The 18,537-nt window shown below is 45.7% G+C and overlaps 1 protein-coding gene across 2 annotated transcripts in view; it reads left to right on the plus strand.

The window, feature by feature from the left end:
- LOC139049977 (zinc finger protein 436-like) overlaps window positions 1-18,537 on the plus strand; it is a 28,994-nt gene that overhangs the window by 4,596 nt on the left and 5,861 nt on the right. The window contains exons 2-5 of one of the 2 annotated variants that reach the window (XM_070525924.1): window positions 7,057-7,216; window positions 9,061-9,137; window positions 16,644-16,770; window positions 18,460-18,497. In XM_070525924.1, the coding sequence (XP_070382025.1) occupies window positions 7,098-7,216; window positions 9,061-9,137; window positions 16,644-16,770; window positions 18,460-18,466 (330 nt within the window). In that variant the 5' untranslated portion in view covers window positions 7,057-7,097 and the 3' untranslated portion in view covers window positions 18,467-18,497. Of the gene's footprint in view, window positions 1-7,056; window positions 7,217-9,060; window positions 9,138-16,643; window positions 16,771-18,459; window positions 18,498-18,537 lie in introns of those variants that run through there. The other variant, XM_070525923.1, reaches the window with a different exon arrangement.

The raw sequence follows: 18,537 nt of genomic DNA on the forward strand, positions 1-18,537 counted from the left end.
AGCAATGCGTGCATAAATACAAGACGAACAGATGGATTGGAAACCCAATATAAATATAATCAGTGGGCGAATAAATGGGACAATTTGCACTAAGTAATTTCGCACTGCTGAGGAAAATTGACATCAATGCAAATTTTGTAATTGTCATACAAGTTACGAAGAACAGGAACAGGAAAACAACAAACTGTAGACAACATGAATCACTTTTCATTTACGGGTAACATTCATAGAAATAAAAAACTAAATAAGTCACTGTGCAATTACAGCTTAGAATGCGTGTACATCAGAACAAAACACAAAGAAAAGCACTAAGCATTCACAAGAATGCCAATATGAGCGGCAAGTTTGGACACCTAATTGAAATGATAAGTATGCTGTTTAATGAAGAGAGTTAAGTAGGGATGGTAGTTCTTGGCGCAGCATTTCATTCCCGCTGTTAATTCTTGAGTGTGGAAGATGCGAAGTTTCTCTGTGACGTGTACTGAAACTTCGTGTATTTAATGTTAGCCTTGACAAGTGCTCGAGAAAATTAGTTGCATTACTCAGTTGCGCACAATAGGAAGCAGTTGGTCCATGCGAAAATGTTTATTCTTTACATAGGGAAATGAACAGAATGAAATGCTGGTTCAAACACTTGATAGACACAGCCAGACGCAAACTACAAGAAGAATGTTTTAATGATGACTAGCAACGCGTCAAGTAAACGTGGCACTTGCGAACCGGGCCAGGCGCATTCAGCGTACACATACAATCAGGCAAACATCGTTTGGAAAACGATCCGAAATATGCATTACACTGCTCGAGCCGCGCCAAACGAAACGGTTGTTTAATGGTACAGGTGAGCCACAGATAACAAATTCTGCACTTTCAACCGAAGGTCTTGCTAGTGTCTTTTAGAAAGCTACGCGTTTGGAAATAATGTATATGCTCTTCCAGAAAAGACCGGTGCAGAAACGAACGGGCGGTGGCACGGTGAACAGCTTCCACGGCTCAACTCTTATGCTACTCGTGCAAAATACGCTCACCCAGAATAACAAACGCCTTTCTAACAATGTTCTTATACCCAAAGCAGCAAAATTATATCTGCATAGAAAACATTTTACCGTTGAGCGAGGCGACACATTGAAAAGCGTGGTGTGGTGGGCGTAACCAGCAGCAACTTACCGGCACATCATCAACTTCTCTATGGAAACGGGATATGTCGCCGTTACCCCGTAGACATATGATGGGCTGTCAACCTTTGAGGTCAAGTGGAAGCGGACATCGCTACGCTACTTGGTGGGTGATCACACTCTTACTTCCTCGGCCGCGAAACGGCTCCATTGTCAACTCTTACGTAGGTATGCTTTTTTATGGTTTCACCTCCTACTGACTGCGTCCGCGACAAAGTGAACGACCCCGTGAAATCGCTCAGTGTTTGGCTGCAACGCTCCAGAGACTCTTATAACTTTGCCGATCACCGTCGCCGGGGCACTGCTTCTCACTGGGACGTCCACAGTACACTGCGCCGATGCGTGGACGGTATCTGAGCCAATATCCGTTAAAGTAGAAACAACAACCGATGGAAGTGCCTGGTCGCAGTTCGCCGAAATGCCGAAGATCATCCAGCGCGGACGCCAGGCCAGTCTGCACGACGACGCAACGACACGCTGCCATTTCAATGAAGCTCCGGAAAATAAACTACGCTGCCTAAAGAATAACTGGCGACGCAACGTAACAGAAAGACAATACACTACAGCCATGATCCGACGCCGCGAAATAACTAAGGCAATACCACGAACCATCAACCTCGACGTGCTTTCCTATTGCCACGAAGTCGCCGCTTTATTGGTCACAGGAGGCGACTACTCCATCATGAGTAAATCCTTTACAGCGCAGTGGGGCAAAGTTAGGATTGCGTGGCAAGACCCTCCAATGCGAGCAGCTGGTGGGCACGTGATAAATTGACTGGAATGTTGCACCTAGGTCGAACGCGAAACCTGCGGTGCCACCCTTGCGTACGTAAACTACGCTAATAACACAGCAGTTAAAGAATCAATAGACATCGCGGAGCTCACGCTAGTTGAGTTGAAAGAATCATAACTGCGGCTGTAAACACCTTGTTACCACACGTCACTGTCAAATAAAGTATCGACGAGGCCAGCTTTCTGCGGCGCACCGAAGAATCGCGATAACTCACTCGTCCATAGGCATCAAGCACCAGCCAAGGATGGAAAGCCGACGCTATAATCTTCGGCGACGCTTTGTGGAACACTAGCGTGGCGACAGCGCTTAGATTTGAACCCCTATAACCAAGGGCGGACAGCCGAAGCTACCCCTATAAGCCGACAAGGAATGAGTGAAAAGCTAATTCGATGTTATTACACGCTCTACAAGAAAATTCACTGAATATGTGCACGTAACTTCTATGTAGTGCCGGCTGGCATGCAATCACAGCGGCGCCGCAACGGTCCATAAGTCAGGCTCATAGTCAAGTCAAGCTCAGGCCCATAGCTGAAGAACTCTGTAATTTCGTTGTTCTTCTTTCTTTAATATATCTTTTGTTTTTAGCTCTCGTGTGCCACTAATAGTAATCGCACGATACCTTTTAGGAGAGGTGCAATGACACATGTGCTGTTTATTCTTCGGTGTACGCGTTTCACCGGTTAACAAATGCTAAGTTATCGCTCGGCGCATAGCGCGCTTCCATTTATCAGAACATTCGGGGTTCACCTCGCTCAGTTTATCTGCTTTCTATGTTGTAGTATAACCTCGTGTAATCGGATTGCATGCGTGACGAGACTAGTGTTCCACATTCTGTAACGAGCTTCAACACATTCGATTGTGGACGAAGTCGGAATAACTGACGACGCAACTTGAATCTTCGAGTAAACGTTTGTGCATAGCCGACGCCCTTAAGGCGCAGATGTGTTTTCCGAGGATCGTGGCATGTGCTCGGTAATAGACAGTTTTAGCAGAGCGCTTGCTTGCGCTCCCCTCCGCACACGTTTGACGCGCACCGGTGGCTGCATAGAATGCATTGATTTCGCTTATCTAACAAGCCCGTCTCCCAGAGACGTCACTGATGCGCTCTAAGCTTGGCGGTAAAACGATTACGAAAGCGACTACACGCTCCCTGACGCACCGCTAAATCCGGTTCCTAGCGGAACGTGGTCAGCGTCCCACGTTCCGCTGGCGCTATGTGTGCTGTGCGCACGCGCGTCAGTGTTCTCGGTAGCGTTTTGCTGAGCGGCTGCGTGCCAATTGTTGTGATAGGCCGGTCTGAGCGGAGCGGATGGTAAACGCTCTGCTAAATCTCTCTATTGTCGTTCAAACAGAGTGGATCTTGTTTTCTGGGTACAGTTTCACACGATAAAGGATTGGTTTCGTGACTCCCGGTTCTTTCTATTGTGCTCCTCACCGACAATTCAAAGTTAAAATACCGACAATTTACTCGCATCTTAGCGGAACCTTAGTCGTTAGTAAAAGACAAACCTATTATCCAAGTGGAAAGTATCCGCATTGTCTCGCATTGCTTCAGTTGCAGATGGACCATCTGTACCAAACGAAACGCGAACAGCGGAGCGCATGTCTGAATCACAACTGAAACAAATGTGGACGCAGTTGGCTAGGCTTGCTTCACTGGGCGACGATTCTCACCTTAAACCGCGGTATTTTCGTATCTGCTTTCTTTCTTTTTGTTCCCTCACTCCCTCACAAAGCGGATGTTCATCGCAATATATATTTTTGTTGATTCGGGCAGGTCATCGTTAAGGCAACTTTGGGTGCGGTGCATTTTTCCTTGACAACCAATAATTTTTTTTTTACCTAGGTATGCATAAACTGCGTATTACACGTTTAGCAAACATCAACATTGTGGCGACTATGTAGAAACACTGTTATCATTCATTTTTCGAGTAAGATATTACATAAATAAAAGTATTTGCTACACAGTGTCACGCAGTACGAAAAGTGCTGCGTAAATTTAATTATAAATTTAACTCGCAAGAAATACGTAATTACATGAACAATATCCAGCTCATCTAGCACTTGATAATATTATTTATTTACAGACCTATTTAGAAATTATTGAATATACTGAACACGGAAATAAATTCCCTTCCGCTTAGCATTATGAGAACATATTGCTCTACGAAGGCTACACACTGTCAGGTGTGCCGTTTCCGAAAGGTATGAAAAACAAAATATATAACCGTAATCCGTTAGTAGTAAGAAACAAATTACTTGGGGCAACACGCAGAAAGGCCCGTAGGACAACAGAAGTAAACAAAGACACAACGCTTCACTTCTGATGTCCTACGTGCCTTCTTGCGCTTACCCAGAAGTTATGCCGTAAAAACTAGCAAACCTGTCGGTTTTCTTGAAGAAATCAATTACTTGACTGCATTTGTATCACCTAATCAGCACCTCTGCGCTATATATGTGATGTGACCGAATTGAGTATGTAGACTGCTGTCCATCCGATAGGCGGCATGTGCTCTTTCGCTCCAATCACCCTGTTGGCGAGACATTTCAGTATTGCTTACGGAATAAAAAGAGACGTAATTTACTTCAATAAATTATTGTTAGAAATTATTGCTTCAACTCATTCTTTGCTTCGGTGTTCTCTGCACGTGGAAACAGCAGCAAAATGAATACGAATTTTGGCAAAATGGGTGGTGAACCAATGGAAGACATTTTGATTGATCAGAGGGGAATTGAACTGGTACTAAAGCGGCTGGACGTTGGTAAGGCTTGCGGTCCTGATGGCTTACCTGTTGCCTTACTATCCTCGTGTGCTCACTCTGTCTCTAAATATCTTCGCGTTATTTTTGATAAATCATTACGAGAAAGTGCCTTACCTGATGATTGGAAATCTGCAAATGTTGTCCCTGTGCACAAGTCTGGACCCCGTAACAGTGTATTCAATTATCGACCCATATCTTTGACATGTATTGTTTGCAAAGTGTTTGAACATATCCTTTTTACTAGCATTATAAACCACTTATACAGATACTCCCTTCTAAGTCCTCAGCAACACGGATTTCGTACAGGTTTTTCCTGCGTTACCCAGCTAACAGAACTAACACATAATATAGCAAGTGCATTAGATAACGGCTGCTCTGTTGATTCAGTTTTTCTCGATTTTGAGAAAGCTTTTGATGTTGTTCCCCACGATTTATTAGTAGAGAAGTTATCATGGTATAATTTAAACACATCAGTTATTGCTTGGATTAAGGAATATTTAAACTCAAGGCACCAGAAAGTAGTTTTAAACAGGGAACACTCGGATGACATTGAGGTAACATCAGGAGTGCCACAGGGATCCGTCCTGGGCCCTCTCCTATTTTTAATCTACATGAATGACATATGTGTTGATATTTCATCTTCTATACGTTTATTCGCAGATGATTGTGTGTTGTATAGAGTTATTCATAATGAAAATGATTGTCTTGCCTTACAAGAGGACCTGAACAAGGTTACAGATTGGAGCGAAAATTGGGGCATGCGCATAAATTTGCAGAAAACTGTTCACCTGTCTTTTACAAGAAAACGTATTCCTCATCAATATAAATACAAAATAAGCACTCAACAGCTGTCATCTGTATCCGAGTTCAAATATCTTGGTGTTTTTTTTACCTCCAATCTGTCATGGCACCGACATATTGAATACGCTTCAGCCAAGGCGTGTAGGGTACTAGGTTTCTTGCGACGAAATGCAAAACATTTTCGTACGGAAACTAAGCAACTCCTGTATCACACGAATGTTAGATCTGTCCTCGATTATGCTTGCACTGTATGGGACCCTTGGCTAAAGGGTGACATACAAAAGTTAGAACGAGTGCAAAATTTAGCGGCTCGTTTTGTGTTCCGTAATTACTCTAGGCATTTCAGCGTATCACGTGCGAAAGAGAATCTTGGCTGGGAACTATTAGAGGAACGAAGAAAATCACTCAGGTTAAAGTTCTTTCATAACATATTTCATTCTAGAACTGGTATTGAACGCGACAAGTACATACTTAGGCCTGATTATGTATCTTTACGTCTAGATCATGTGAATAAGGTAAGAGAAATAAAATGCAAAACCGAAATGCTAAGAATGTCTTTTTTCCCCAGGACGATTTCGAACTGGAACAGGTTACCGCAGGAATCTGTAAAAATTCTGTCTAACGATGCACTTTTTTCTTCCTTGCCATAACGTTCTTTTGATGAATGAAGTTGTGCTCTAAGGACCAATGCTGTCTGAAGATGTATCTTTCTTTTTCTTCATTAAGATATATTCTGTTATTGACTGAAGTTGTGTTTCTCGGGATGTATATGTTGTGCTGTAAATTATTTAGCATTTATTATGAAATGACTTGTACTGTTTGTTGTATATACTATATGACCCCCCCCCCTTACTGTAATGCCACACTGGCGCTGTGAGTTCTGTAATAAATAAATAAATAAATAAATAAATAAATAAATAAATAAATAAATAAATAAATAAATAAATAAATAAACCGTTAACGTGGTAATAACACCTGGTGATGCTCAGTAAAATGTATTTTCATCTGGCACAGTTACAGCAAATACAAATTGCACACTGAAGCTTACACGAAGTAGAACAAGCTTGAAATTGATGGACGTCTTAACTTTCCTCGATTTGTTTTCAATATTCATTCGCGCTTGCAGCGGAGGAAGCTTTTGTACCACAACCATTTTCATGAAGCAATGGAAGTTTGTCTACCTCCTGCGCTTCCACGAGCAAGCATTTCTGCCCAGCAAAATGTGCACTTTACTTTTAGAGGAGCATGAAGATAGTGATATCATTCGATAAACAAACATTTTTTTCGTAGAAATTTAGGTTTAGATAGTTAGATGGTTTTGAGGATAGATAACTCAAATAATCGGGGCGCCTCGGCTGGCGTTCAAAAATTTGTACATTAGTGTCAAGCTAGTGGCGGCCTCAAACGTCTAGTTTTTTCCGGATATGCGGTATCATATTATACGAAACCGGGAAGTGACAACAGTTTTATTGGTTTCCGTTCTTTCTCGGCATTGAATGCGCATGCGCGGTATTTCAACAACACGCAGTCGAGAATACACGCCAGTTATAGGACATCGAAGCATCAGGCATGGCTGAAGAAAGCAGCAACGAATACACGCCTCTTGACTTAAGCATGAAGGGCAAAGCAACAAGTACAAGCCGTGACGGCACCCAGGACGCTTCATCTACTTTGGGCGCCTACAACACGTGAGCTTTACCACTTGTCAATTTTTTTCGCTGAAAACTGTTACCCTTAGACACGACCCATTTATTATCCTTTAACATGTGTACATTTGTTCCCACGAGAAACGCGTCTTGTTCACGGACAGCTTGAGCTTTGAGTCGGAGGCTTTTTTAGATCAAGACGCGTCGATGCTAGGCTGGTGTGAAAATATTGCCATGTTCAGCGCAATGTCACCGTTTAGCGCTCAGGATAAGATTTTTTCGAACATGAAGCGAACGTATACATACAGAAGGAAATATTTTTCTTTGATGTTTAATTCTTGCATTGCACACACGCGATGGGGTGCTATAGCTCGATGTCCGGGGTACGATTCTGGATGGCACCGCCCGATTTGAATGAAAGAGCAATGTGAAATGGTCTTGCTTGCTTGCATTTAGGTGCTTGTTACAGAAACCCCTATGGTAAAAATTATTGCCCAGTTCCCCTGAATTCGGTACGCGTTTTATCAGGTCGTGGCTCTTGCAAGAAAAGCCTCGGAAATAGTTTGAACCACAGTATACATTTCGTGCGCCGAACGATAAGTGTTTTCTAACCAACTCGTCAAAGTGCGCAACGATACTGCTATTTGCCAATTACCAAAAAAATGTGACCTAGTGGATGCTGCCCGCTTAAAGCTTTACCTAATTAAAAAGAGACACGTGCATGAAAAACCACAACTTGGTTTAAAACGATTGTTCTTCTGTTTGAATGTGTTGCTTAAGGAAAACAAGTGCGGAAGCAAACACTCTATTCCGGGTTGGAGTTGCGCGGCCAAAACTGTATTTTTTTTGACAGCCTGAATATACGTTACTTAGTTCAAGATAGTCTTTTTTGGAATAGCGAACTCGCGTGAGGTAGTACCAGAGTGTTAAAGAAGTGGGAAGTCATGGTATTCTACGGCACCCTTTACGATTCTTGAAAGAATGCTGTTGCACTTCGCATTTCAGCTATTTTCTTGCTAAGCATTACATCAGCCTTAGGATATTTTTCAAGCGTTCTTAGAATAATCTTTACCATTCGAAGAATTCTTATATATGATCCAGCGAGTGACATAGAAGAAAACGTAACATCGCTTGAAAACAAACATTTAAAAACGGCATTCAGAGTTCCTTATTTCATTAGAACTCCTCATTTTGTTGGTAAGTATTCAAATTATTACTCGGCTAAGAGGCAGAAATCTGCTTGTATTCCCCTGAGCAAGACATTTGAGCGAAAAATTTCCAATATTACCTGAAATTTGAAATATTCCTCATAGCTGACGGATCTGTGAGTCATGATTCGAATTGGCTTGAAAACGCGACATTTACCACGGCGTTGATGAAGCGCATCCGGGAGGCACCAATACTAATCATTCAAATATAATCGCAGGTTTCCATCATAATTGCAGAAACCATCTGCACAGTGTCATTGTTATAATTCATCCTGTTTTATAGATGCAAAAAACCATGTGCCCTGCTTTAAAAGACTTTATTCTGAAATTATATTTAGGATTCTGTCACTGTTGCAAGTGGAGCGAGAATATTATGTAGCAAACTGCATAGGACGAAGTTATAAGTACTTCACCAGGGAAACTGACAGTATTCGTGCAAGTCAAGGTGCCGTTTCGTCTACGGTGGATGAGTGCTTTCCAGCATGTATTGCCCCGAGTGTGGTGTTCGTCCTATGCCAGCCAGCATAGTCGGCATTTCATGAGAACCGCAGCCATCGCGAGTAGCGTGTTTAGAAAACGCGACTTTCCTTTCTCCGAAATTTGCTTTAATAAAGCATAATTTAGCCTTTTTCTTTGTCGCACCTAGTATCTGTTTTACCAATACTTAATTAATTGCAGGATTTCCGACGAGGGCTTGCGTTACCAGAGGAACACGCAGCACACGCCGATGACCGACGAGATTTCCAGCGTCGACGGTACGTAGGCGATTGTCACTCGCGTTTTGCACGAACATGGCAGATAGCCCCGTATGGTTACCGTGGTAGCGGTACATTTATTGCGTATATAGATGCACTTTACCCCAGCGCCCAGACGGTTTCCGCACGAACCAGTTCATAAATGCCCTTATTGTAATGGGTGTACTAAACAGTCCCGATGGCAACGTCTATTCGCAACCGAGAAGGCAGGTGACGCAGAGGAAGAACAGCTGGTTGCCCGAAGGGCTCACACTCGTGCTAAGCACTGGCGATCCGGCTGGCCCCCTGGTTGCACAGCAGGCATGAAAGAGGCGATCTGGCTGGCCTTGTTCTTGTGCTCTTCTTTCTCATTACAATTACCCCCGGTGGAAAAGGGGAGCCATCCTGGCGACTTCCGACGTGTAGACGAGCGGGTCATAGAATTGTTTCAGGCTGCGAACGTGAACAACATCCCGTTCACGGCGGCACTTGTCGGATGTCGATGTAAGCGGCTCTATGACATAGTTGACTGGAGAGGTGCGTTTGATGAAATGGTATGGTCCATCATACTGCGAGAGAAGTTTCGTTGAAAGTCCAGGCGTGGTAAAGGCACGGGCAACAAGACAAGTGTGCCGGGAGTGAAGTTCGGATTTGTAGCGTCACCATCACAATTGGCTTTTTGTCGTTGTTGGTCAACGGATGTGAACTTTCGGGCTAATTGACGGCAATCCTCGGCGTATCGGGCGACGGCTGAAACGGGAGTACACTCTGACATGTCTGGTGTATAGGGCAAAATGGTATCGATAGTATGCGAAGGATCGCGACCGCAGAGAAGAAAGTATGGAGAAACTCCTGTAGTACATTGTGTTGCCGTATTGTATGCACACATGACAAATGGGAGGGTGATGTCCCAGTTTGTATGCTCCAATGAAACGTGTATGTCGAGCATATCACGAAGGGTGCGATCGATACGCTCTGTAAGCCCGTTAGTTTGAGGATGGTACGCCGTGGTGGCCCAGTGAACTACGCGGCATTTAGCAAGCAGAGCTTCAACCACCTGCGACAGAAACACACGGCCTCTATCACTCAGCAGCTCCCGAGGTGGGCCATGATGGAGAATAAAACGATGGAGCAGAAAGGATACAACGTCACTGGCGGTCGCGGCAGCTAGAGCAGCGGTTTCGGCATAGCGTGTAAGATGATCGACTGCGACAATAATCTATCGTTTTCCAGCGGGTGTTAGCGGTAGCGGCCCGTACAGGTCAATTCCTACACGGTAGAAGGCAAGAGCAGTGCACGGAAGCGGATGTAATAAACCATGGGCCGGATGAGGCGGAGATTTGCGGCGTTAGCATTGCGGGCACGAGCTGACAAACTTTTGGACAAAAGTAAACATTCCTCGCCAGTCTTGACATTGCCGCAGGCGCTCATACGTCTTCAAAGCACCTGCGTGTGCACACTGTAGGCCAGTATGGAAAGACGCGCACATGTCGGAACGCAATGTCCTAGCGATAACCAGGAGCTACTTGCGAGCATTGGGCTAGTAGTTGCGTCGATACAAGAGGTTTTATCGGACAGCAAAATGGACAGCCTGGTGACGCAGGGAGCGGGAGATGGGAGATGCAGGCGAGCAAGAACGGAGATCCATAGGAGAGACCACCCAAGGATCCTTGCGCTGTTCTGGTGCGAAGGTGTTGATGTGAACCGAGGATACCACTTTAATGGTGGAGAGGGAGGCCGGGTCAGCTGGCAGCGGAGAGCGGGACAGAGCGTCAGCGTCACTGTGCTTGCAACCTGAGCGGTATATTACGTGTATGTCATATTCTTGAATCCGCAGCGCCCAGCGGTCAAGGCGTGCAGACGGGTCCTTTAAAGAGGATAGCCAACAAACAGCGTGATGGCCAGTAACCACATTGAAAGGCCTGCCGTATAAATAAGGGCGAAACTTCCCGAGTGGCCAAACTAAGGCCAGGCATTCTTTTTCTGTGACACTGTAATTGGGTTCCGCTTCGGTCAGCGCACGACTGGCGTAAGCAACGACCTAGTCGGAGCAGCCAGACTTGCGCTGCGCAAGGACAGCGCCAAGGCCAGTACCACTGGCATTGGTATGCACTTCAGTTGGGGTGGTGGGGTCGTAGTGTCGCAGTATAGGCGGAGACGTCAGGAGTCGACATAAGGTCACGAACGCGGTGTCCCATGGAGGAGACCAGGAGGATAGGTCGTTGGCTCCACTTAAAAGAGTTGTGTGAGAGGTGATATCGTCGAGGCAAAATTGCGAACAAAGCGTCAGAGGCCGATGAAGGCGTGAATTTCTTTGAGTGTCTTAGGTTTCGGAAATAGTGCCACAGCGTGAAGTTTTGATGGGTCGGGGAAAATGCCGTCCTGTGATACGACGTGACCTTGAATCATGAGCTTGCGCGCGGCGAAATGGTACTTTTTCAGGTTCAGTTGCAGGCCTGCGTTGGTCAAGGATGTCAACACTTGCTTATGGCAAAGACGAGTGCTGAAATCAGGGGCGAACATAAGGATTTCCTCGAGGTAGCACAAACGCGCGCTCTATTTTAGGCCGCGCAAGATATTGTCCATCATTCATTCAGACGTAGCAGGCGCATTGCATAGGCTAAATGGCATCACATTAAATTCATATAAACCATCTGGCGTAATGAATGCAGTTTTGGGTGATCAACTGCTGGCATCGGGACCTGCAAGTAGCCCGAGCGCAAACCCAACGAAGAGAAGAATTTAGCACCTTGCAAGCTGTCCAGAATGTCGTCAATGCGCGGTAGAGGTTAGATGTCTTTTCGCGTTATCTTATTAAGGCGGCGATAATCGACGCAGAACCGAATTGAACCATCTTTTTTTGTGACGGTAACCACCGGTGATGCCCAAGGGCTGTTGGAAGGTCTAATGAAACCCCACTGAAGCATATCGTCCACGTGCTCAGTGATCACCTGACGCTCCTTGGCGGATAATCTGTACGGGCGCTGTCGCAATGGCGCGTTGGAGCCAGTGCCGATGTGGTGGCTGACGGTTGACGTGTGACCCTGAATAGGCTGAGTGACATCAAAAGAAGAGCGAAACTGGGCAAGCAGGTGAAGAAGCGGGGAGCGCTGCTCGGAAGTAAGGTCATCGGCAGTGAAAGGTGCGAATAAGTCAGACGATGGCGGAGCAGCAGGGGAAAGTGTACAGAAGCCAGTGAGCTCTGCATACGAAGCATCCGACACGTCGGTTATAAACATGTCATCAAGAGGCTGAACATGGCCAAGAGCTTTGCCGCAAAGAGCCATCAGGGCTGTAGGAAGCGTATTGCAGACAACGATGACACTGAAACTGGCTGAAATGTGAAGCGTGGCTAAAGGGAGCGGAACGTCTTTGCGGGTTATGAAGAGAGTTCCGATGAGTAAAAAGGACAGCGCCTTCAGAGACAGCGCCACAAAAGACGGGAACAACGGCAGACGAGTACGGTGGTATGGCGGTGTCATCTCGAAGAACTAGCTTAGCGGGAAGAGAAGTGGCACCGGTGAGGGGCACGTCACACAGAGGCGATAATTTGACTTCAGCACGTGCGCAATTGATGACGGCGTTATTTCGGGAAAGAAAGTCCCACCCAAGTATCACGTCGTGAGGACAGGACTGCAGAACCACAAACTCCACAATATAGAGAACGCCCTGAATAACAACTCTAGCTCTGCATACTGTTGAAGACTGAACTGGCTGGGCGCTTGCTGTGCGAAGAGAAAACGCAGAAAGTGACGTCGTAACTTTTCGTAAAGCGCGAGAGAGGCTTTCGTTTAGGACAGACAGAGCTGTTCCAGTATCAGTTAGCACAACGGTAGGGACGCCGTCAACAGCAAGGTCGACAACGTTCGAAGGCGACAATGGAGGTCTTGTACAGATCGATGGCAACGCAGTTCCTGGCTCCTGAACTGCGGCTCTTAGTTTTCCTCTTGCGTGGGTGAAAGGCGCGGAAGCATGGGGGACAACGAGTGGCGACGCGGCGAAGGTGAACGACGTGTAAGGGCGCTCGGCTGGTGGCCTGTGCGACTGCCGACTAAAAAGTGTCGTGGCGTAGGGAGGCGACTGCACAAACTCATGAAAGTGCAGCATGCGGCGGTGGCACAGTCGTGTAACATGGCTGGGAATACCGCAGGCATAACATATGGGTCTGTTGTCTTGCGTGCGCCAAGGATTAGTAAGGGCAGGAGCGGGTCGATGAACGGGATGAACGGGTTTTAGCGGCCGAGGATTTAGCGCAACGAGTGGTTGACGAGGAGGCTGCGCGACGACGGATGCCTAAGTAAGTGGCGCGGCGACAGGTTATTGCTGATGCTTCATTGGTAGAGCCTCAGCAACTTGATTTTCAATAACACGGTGGAGCGTAGGAGCGAGCTGTGTAGGAGGCTGTTGCGGGACGGTTGCTCTTGGGGTAGCTCAGCGAAGGGTAGCAGAAAAAGCTGACGTGCAACTTCCTCCCACACGAAAGCTTGGATTTGTGTGAGCAAGGGGGAGCGATCAGAGAAGGCTGTCATGGAAGAGAGGGCCTCGTCAGCCACTGAAGGGTGCCTGGTCAAAGCGCGTTGCCTTCTCAACTCGTCGTAGCTTTGGCACAAGCTTATGAGCTCTGCTACGGTGCGCGGACTCTTGGCCATCAACATTTGAAAAATGTCATCGGCGATGCCCTTAAAAATGTGCTTTAATTTCTCATTTTCTGGCATAGAAGCATCCACACGTTTGCACAGGTCGAGAACCTCTTCCATATACCAGGTGAATGTTTCACCGTATTGTTGAGCTCGCTCTCGTAACCGCTGCTCGGCGCGCAACTTGTGGACAGGCAGGGCGACCGAAAACTGCAGCGAAACTAGTCTTGAATGCGGACCAGGACTGAAAGTCGACTTCGTGATTTTTAAACCGCAGGTGAGCCACACTCCCGCAAGGTAGAATATGACGGCATTTAACTTGGCGGTATCATCCCATCGATTGTGCAAGCTCACCCGTTCGTAGACAGACAACCAGTCATTGGCGCCCTGTTCACCCGTACCACTGAAAACCACTGGATGGAGTTGCGGGACAGTGCCAGAGCAGGCAACGCGGGGTGGCGGCGACGTCAGCTGAGGATAGTCGGGGATGACGGGAGGCAGAGTCCTAGACCTGAGTTCCAGGGTGTAGATGTTCTTGAATACTCCGCAACTCCACCAATTGTAATGGGTGTATTGAACAGTCCCAGTAATGGGTGTATTGAACCGAGAGGGCAGGTGACGCAGAGCAAGAACAGCTGGTTGCCTGAACGGCTCACACTCGTGCTAAGCACTGCTGATCCGGCTGGCGCACGGGTTGCACAGCCGGAATGGATGAGACGATCTGGCTGGCCTTCTTCTTGTGCTCTTTTTTCTCATTACGTTACTAAGAAACTTGTGCTTATCATAATATATGCAAATTCATACACACCCTAAGAAGTAGAACATGTTGAATGAATTTGTTCTGCCGAGACTGTACATTCCATGCAGAGATTAATTCGCTCGTAAATGGAATCATCGCATGACCATTGGCCTAAAATTTTATTTGCCAAGCAGAATCCAGGTGGGCTCGACGTGCTCACACCATCAACGTTTCCCTTAAACCGATCACGCTTGTTGACAAAGCAAGTGCTTAGATGCGAATGCCGTGTGTGATATGTAATTAGTGCGGCGCTTCAGATGTCTTCATTGGAGGGTTTTAATGGTCCTGTTACTTTTTAGGTAGAGTGCAAGATTTGCTCGCCGATAGCATGTTACGAGCAGCAGACATATACTGCTGGGGCCGAATGCAGAAGTTACAGCGTACAACTTGGAGCTCTTGGTTCTTTCATACCAAGCATGCCAAGCGACATGCGCAGCATAAACAGCCCTAAATAGTTGTATGAAAAAACAACGCAAGGAGAAACGAAATCTTTGGGTAGTTGTTTGCGCTCTGATGCCATAAATTCTTACCAAAAATCCCAACTCTGGGCTTCTGAAACGTAAACATTATTCGTACTGAATAAGTAATAGTCGCAGTACTCAAAGATTTCCAATGAGTGTGCCACTAAGTCAGAATTGTAACGCTTTGTTAACGAGAAAAGCTACGCCATGCTGAAACACCGGCCGTCCAAACTGAACATTGTTTTCGGTAACGGGATTATCTTTCCTTGGATACGTCAAGCATTATTCGTTCTGACAGTGTCTGAGCAACCTCCCTCGCAGGACTGACGAACGTTGCGACATTAACTTATAAATTTGAGAATGCCAGAGAATAAGAAATGAGTTCCCTAACTCACGCCAATGCTTTGACAATGTAGTTCAGTGAATTCGTCGACGAAACTCAAGTCGTTAGTTCATCTGGTTTGTAATCCACGTTGAGTGTTTGCTGTAGCGTGCGAAGGCATAGACAAAAAGGCATGCGGCTGTAGTAATGCTGTAAACATTTTGTCAACTCCCCCCCCCCCCTTACCCACCTTCATATCGTAAATAAAGGTGCCTTCAAAAATACGGCGTGTGCCAGCAGTTTCAATGCTAATTGCCATAACGTCCATAGTCATCCTAAGGAGGTCTCTGGTGTTTTCCTTTCACTTTCACGCAATTTCTGCGCCGTTATAGGGAAGATGTCCACCGTGCTACAGTACTTGCAGCGCTATCCATACAGTCCACACTTTTACCGTGCTTTGGGGATTTCGGTTGCATAGTTTAGTGATATTACCCCCTGTATTACCACTTCCGCATTTCTTTCCAAGCTAATGTGCTGTCTGCAATACGACTCTTACATATGCGCATTGAGCAATCTTTTTGAAAGTTGTCCTATAGCCTATTGATGGCCTAAACAGGAACATTGTCGAGGACCGCCGTTTTAGTGCTCGTAATGAGCTGGTAAACCTGCAGTGCTTACAGCCGGTGGTTATGAACTTCAGCTACACGAGTCAGAAAATGGGGTTCGGATAACAAGTCTCTGAAAGGCGAGTAGGAATTTTGATGATGCACGTGTCATAGAGGGTCAATAAATTTGGGGCATACGTCAAAAAAAAGTAAATCGCTCGGTAGAAATGCATGCACTCAGTTTTATCATTGTCGTCGTCGGCGTCCGGCTCTCTGCTGCTCATAATAGATGAACAATAAGCAAGAACTTTGTGAGGCATCTAATGTGCTTATTACTAGATAACACAGCAAATATATTGGGCTAAGAGTTTCACACACAAGAGACCCACACGTCATTTTTCACTTCGCGCACTGTCATGTAGATATTCTACCCGCGGTTTGAGACAAAACGTGAAAATCTTCACAAAAATCTAACACTACACAATCTTTATCAAACTCGGCTCCCCCATCGCCAGGAAGATCTTGCATGCATTCAGGACATAGTTGTAGAAAGGAAAGCAGTGCGTATGGAAGCACAGCAGTAAAGTTTCCCTGCCACTAAAAGCTTCTTGCCTTGCCCTGTAATTATAAAACATCCATTTCCTACGCATTGCCCTTGCACTAGGGCGACTGAACACCTTTACTATATGTTTATGCCACGCAGCTGCCGCTAAAAATGGCAGCAGAAGTTGCCAACCCCTGGGGTCCATCAAGAGGATCGATAACGCAAAGCCCAGCTCAAGCCCCGCTGGCATGGAGGAAGCATCCGCCAACTCTGAAGACGGCACCACGTAAGTTCACATTTAGAAAAGTTCCACTAAAAGGCAACTTACAGAGGCGAGGAATGGTTACCCGGTATAACAATGATGCCTCTACTCGTTGGGAGGGCACGCTCTGATGGCTCAAACAGATACTGCATCAGCACTTTTGAGCGTTCGGCCGAAGCGGCTGGCCTTACCATACTTCATGGTCCAAACAGTGCTACTGGACACCGCACAGCAGTGTCGGCATCCCATGCCGCAACCAGGACGCTACACAAGCTCGCCCGATTTTACAGCCCCTTAACACACCGAAATGTGTGATGCTCTAGCAAGAACGTAGCCAGCTTACTGACTCCCCATTATGTAATATTTAAAGATTGTGAAGGGAAGAGGCTCATCAGAGTTGAGGCTCATGAAATGAAAGGGTTTTCCTGTAACATTCCGGCAAAAATTAAGCTGGCACTAACAAACTTGCACGAGGGATAAAAGTTCCCATGACCGAAATGCCAAATATCAGCTGCTGTGCAGGCAATACAGTGTCGGAGTAAAAGAATATCTTTAGCTCAGGATCTACTACCTAAGTACACAGGAAAAATGATATGAATGTGTCTGGCAACACAATGTACGAGTATTGAATCTTGTGGCATTCAAAGAAATGGGACAATATCGTAACTGAAGCAGCTGCATTTTAGATTAGTCAAATACCTTAAAAAACTGAGAAACTCAAGTAACAATATTAAATCTTAAGAACCGCCACGATTTAATCAACTGCACTAGATAACACATTTCCAGTGCTCAAAATTCATGTATTACACAGCGCTGTGAAATTTTCAGTTTTAAGGGTAGATCATTCACCAGATCTCGGAAAATTGTATCGATTTCTAGGAAATTGCGAATGAATATAGAGGAAGCCTCCACTTGCGATACTCCAAGACATGCACCTAATAGAACTGCGATATATATATATTTTCATGTAGTTGACGTTGTGAATTCTCTGCTTCTATTCTTCTTAAGCTTAGCAATTTCATAATTTTTCCTACTTGCAAAATTATATAAAAGGGATTTGCCGGAATTTAACTGGCTCTGTCAAACGAAATTTGATTGTATGATAGTTCTTATTTCTTCGGTAAGTAATGCGGTCTCGATGCCGACCAAGCTGGCATAATTAGAAACCACGTAGAAGGTAACACCATACGGCTCGAACCAAACCATAACATTGCATGAGCCATGTGGACAACCGCAACAAGATTAAATACAATTATACAAGTAAAAAGCCCATTACCAGTAGATTAGCGACCAATGTTCATCTAGTGCTTAGCCTAGAGATTTCAAACGAGCAACAGGCTGTACGGAAGATATAGTACACTGTACGTGCTGTGTCTGCTCTACAGCCTTTTGTATTTTTCGTCACTAAACGTTAGAAAAGATGTCGTATCCGCAAAGCCCAAACTCACCGCTTGCAACGTTAGTTACCTCACCGAGAAAAACAAGATACACATCTTCGGCCGCATATTTCAGCCATTGCACATGAAAACACAAGAGTATTTGTCGTATCTGTTGTTGTTGCGTATGGTGGAGTAGACTAGGTGTGTGTTGTTCGTTCGATGCCTTCGGCAGGAAAGGTGTGCCATTCGAATTCGAGTCAAACGTTAAATGACTTCATACAAACACTGCAGCAAAACTTGAACCCGCACGTTTTTCTTCGTATTCGATATGTAGGGCTTGAGCTAAGACGTATGATGTCCGACGGGGAGTCAGTCCACCTACACGTGTCAGAAGGTAACGTATAGTTCGCCT

This window comes from Dermacentor albipictus, chromosome 9 (genome assembly GCF_038994185.2).
Source record: "Dermacentor albipictus isolate Rhodes 1998 colony chromosome 9, USDA_Dalb.pri_finalv2, whole genome shotgun sequence".
Classification (NCBI taxonomy): Eukaryota; Metazoa; Arthropoda; class Arachnida; order Ixodida; family Ixodidae; genus Dermacentor; species Dermacentor albipictus.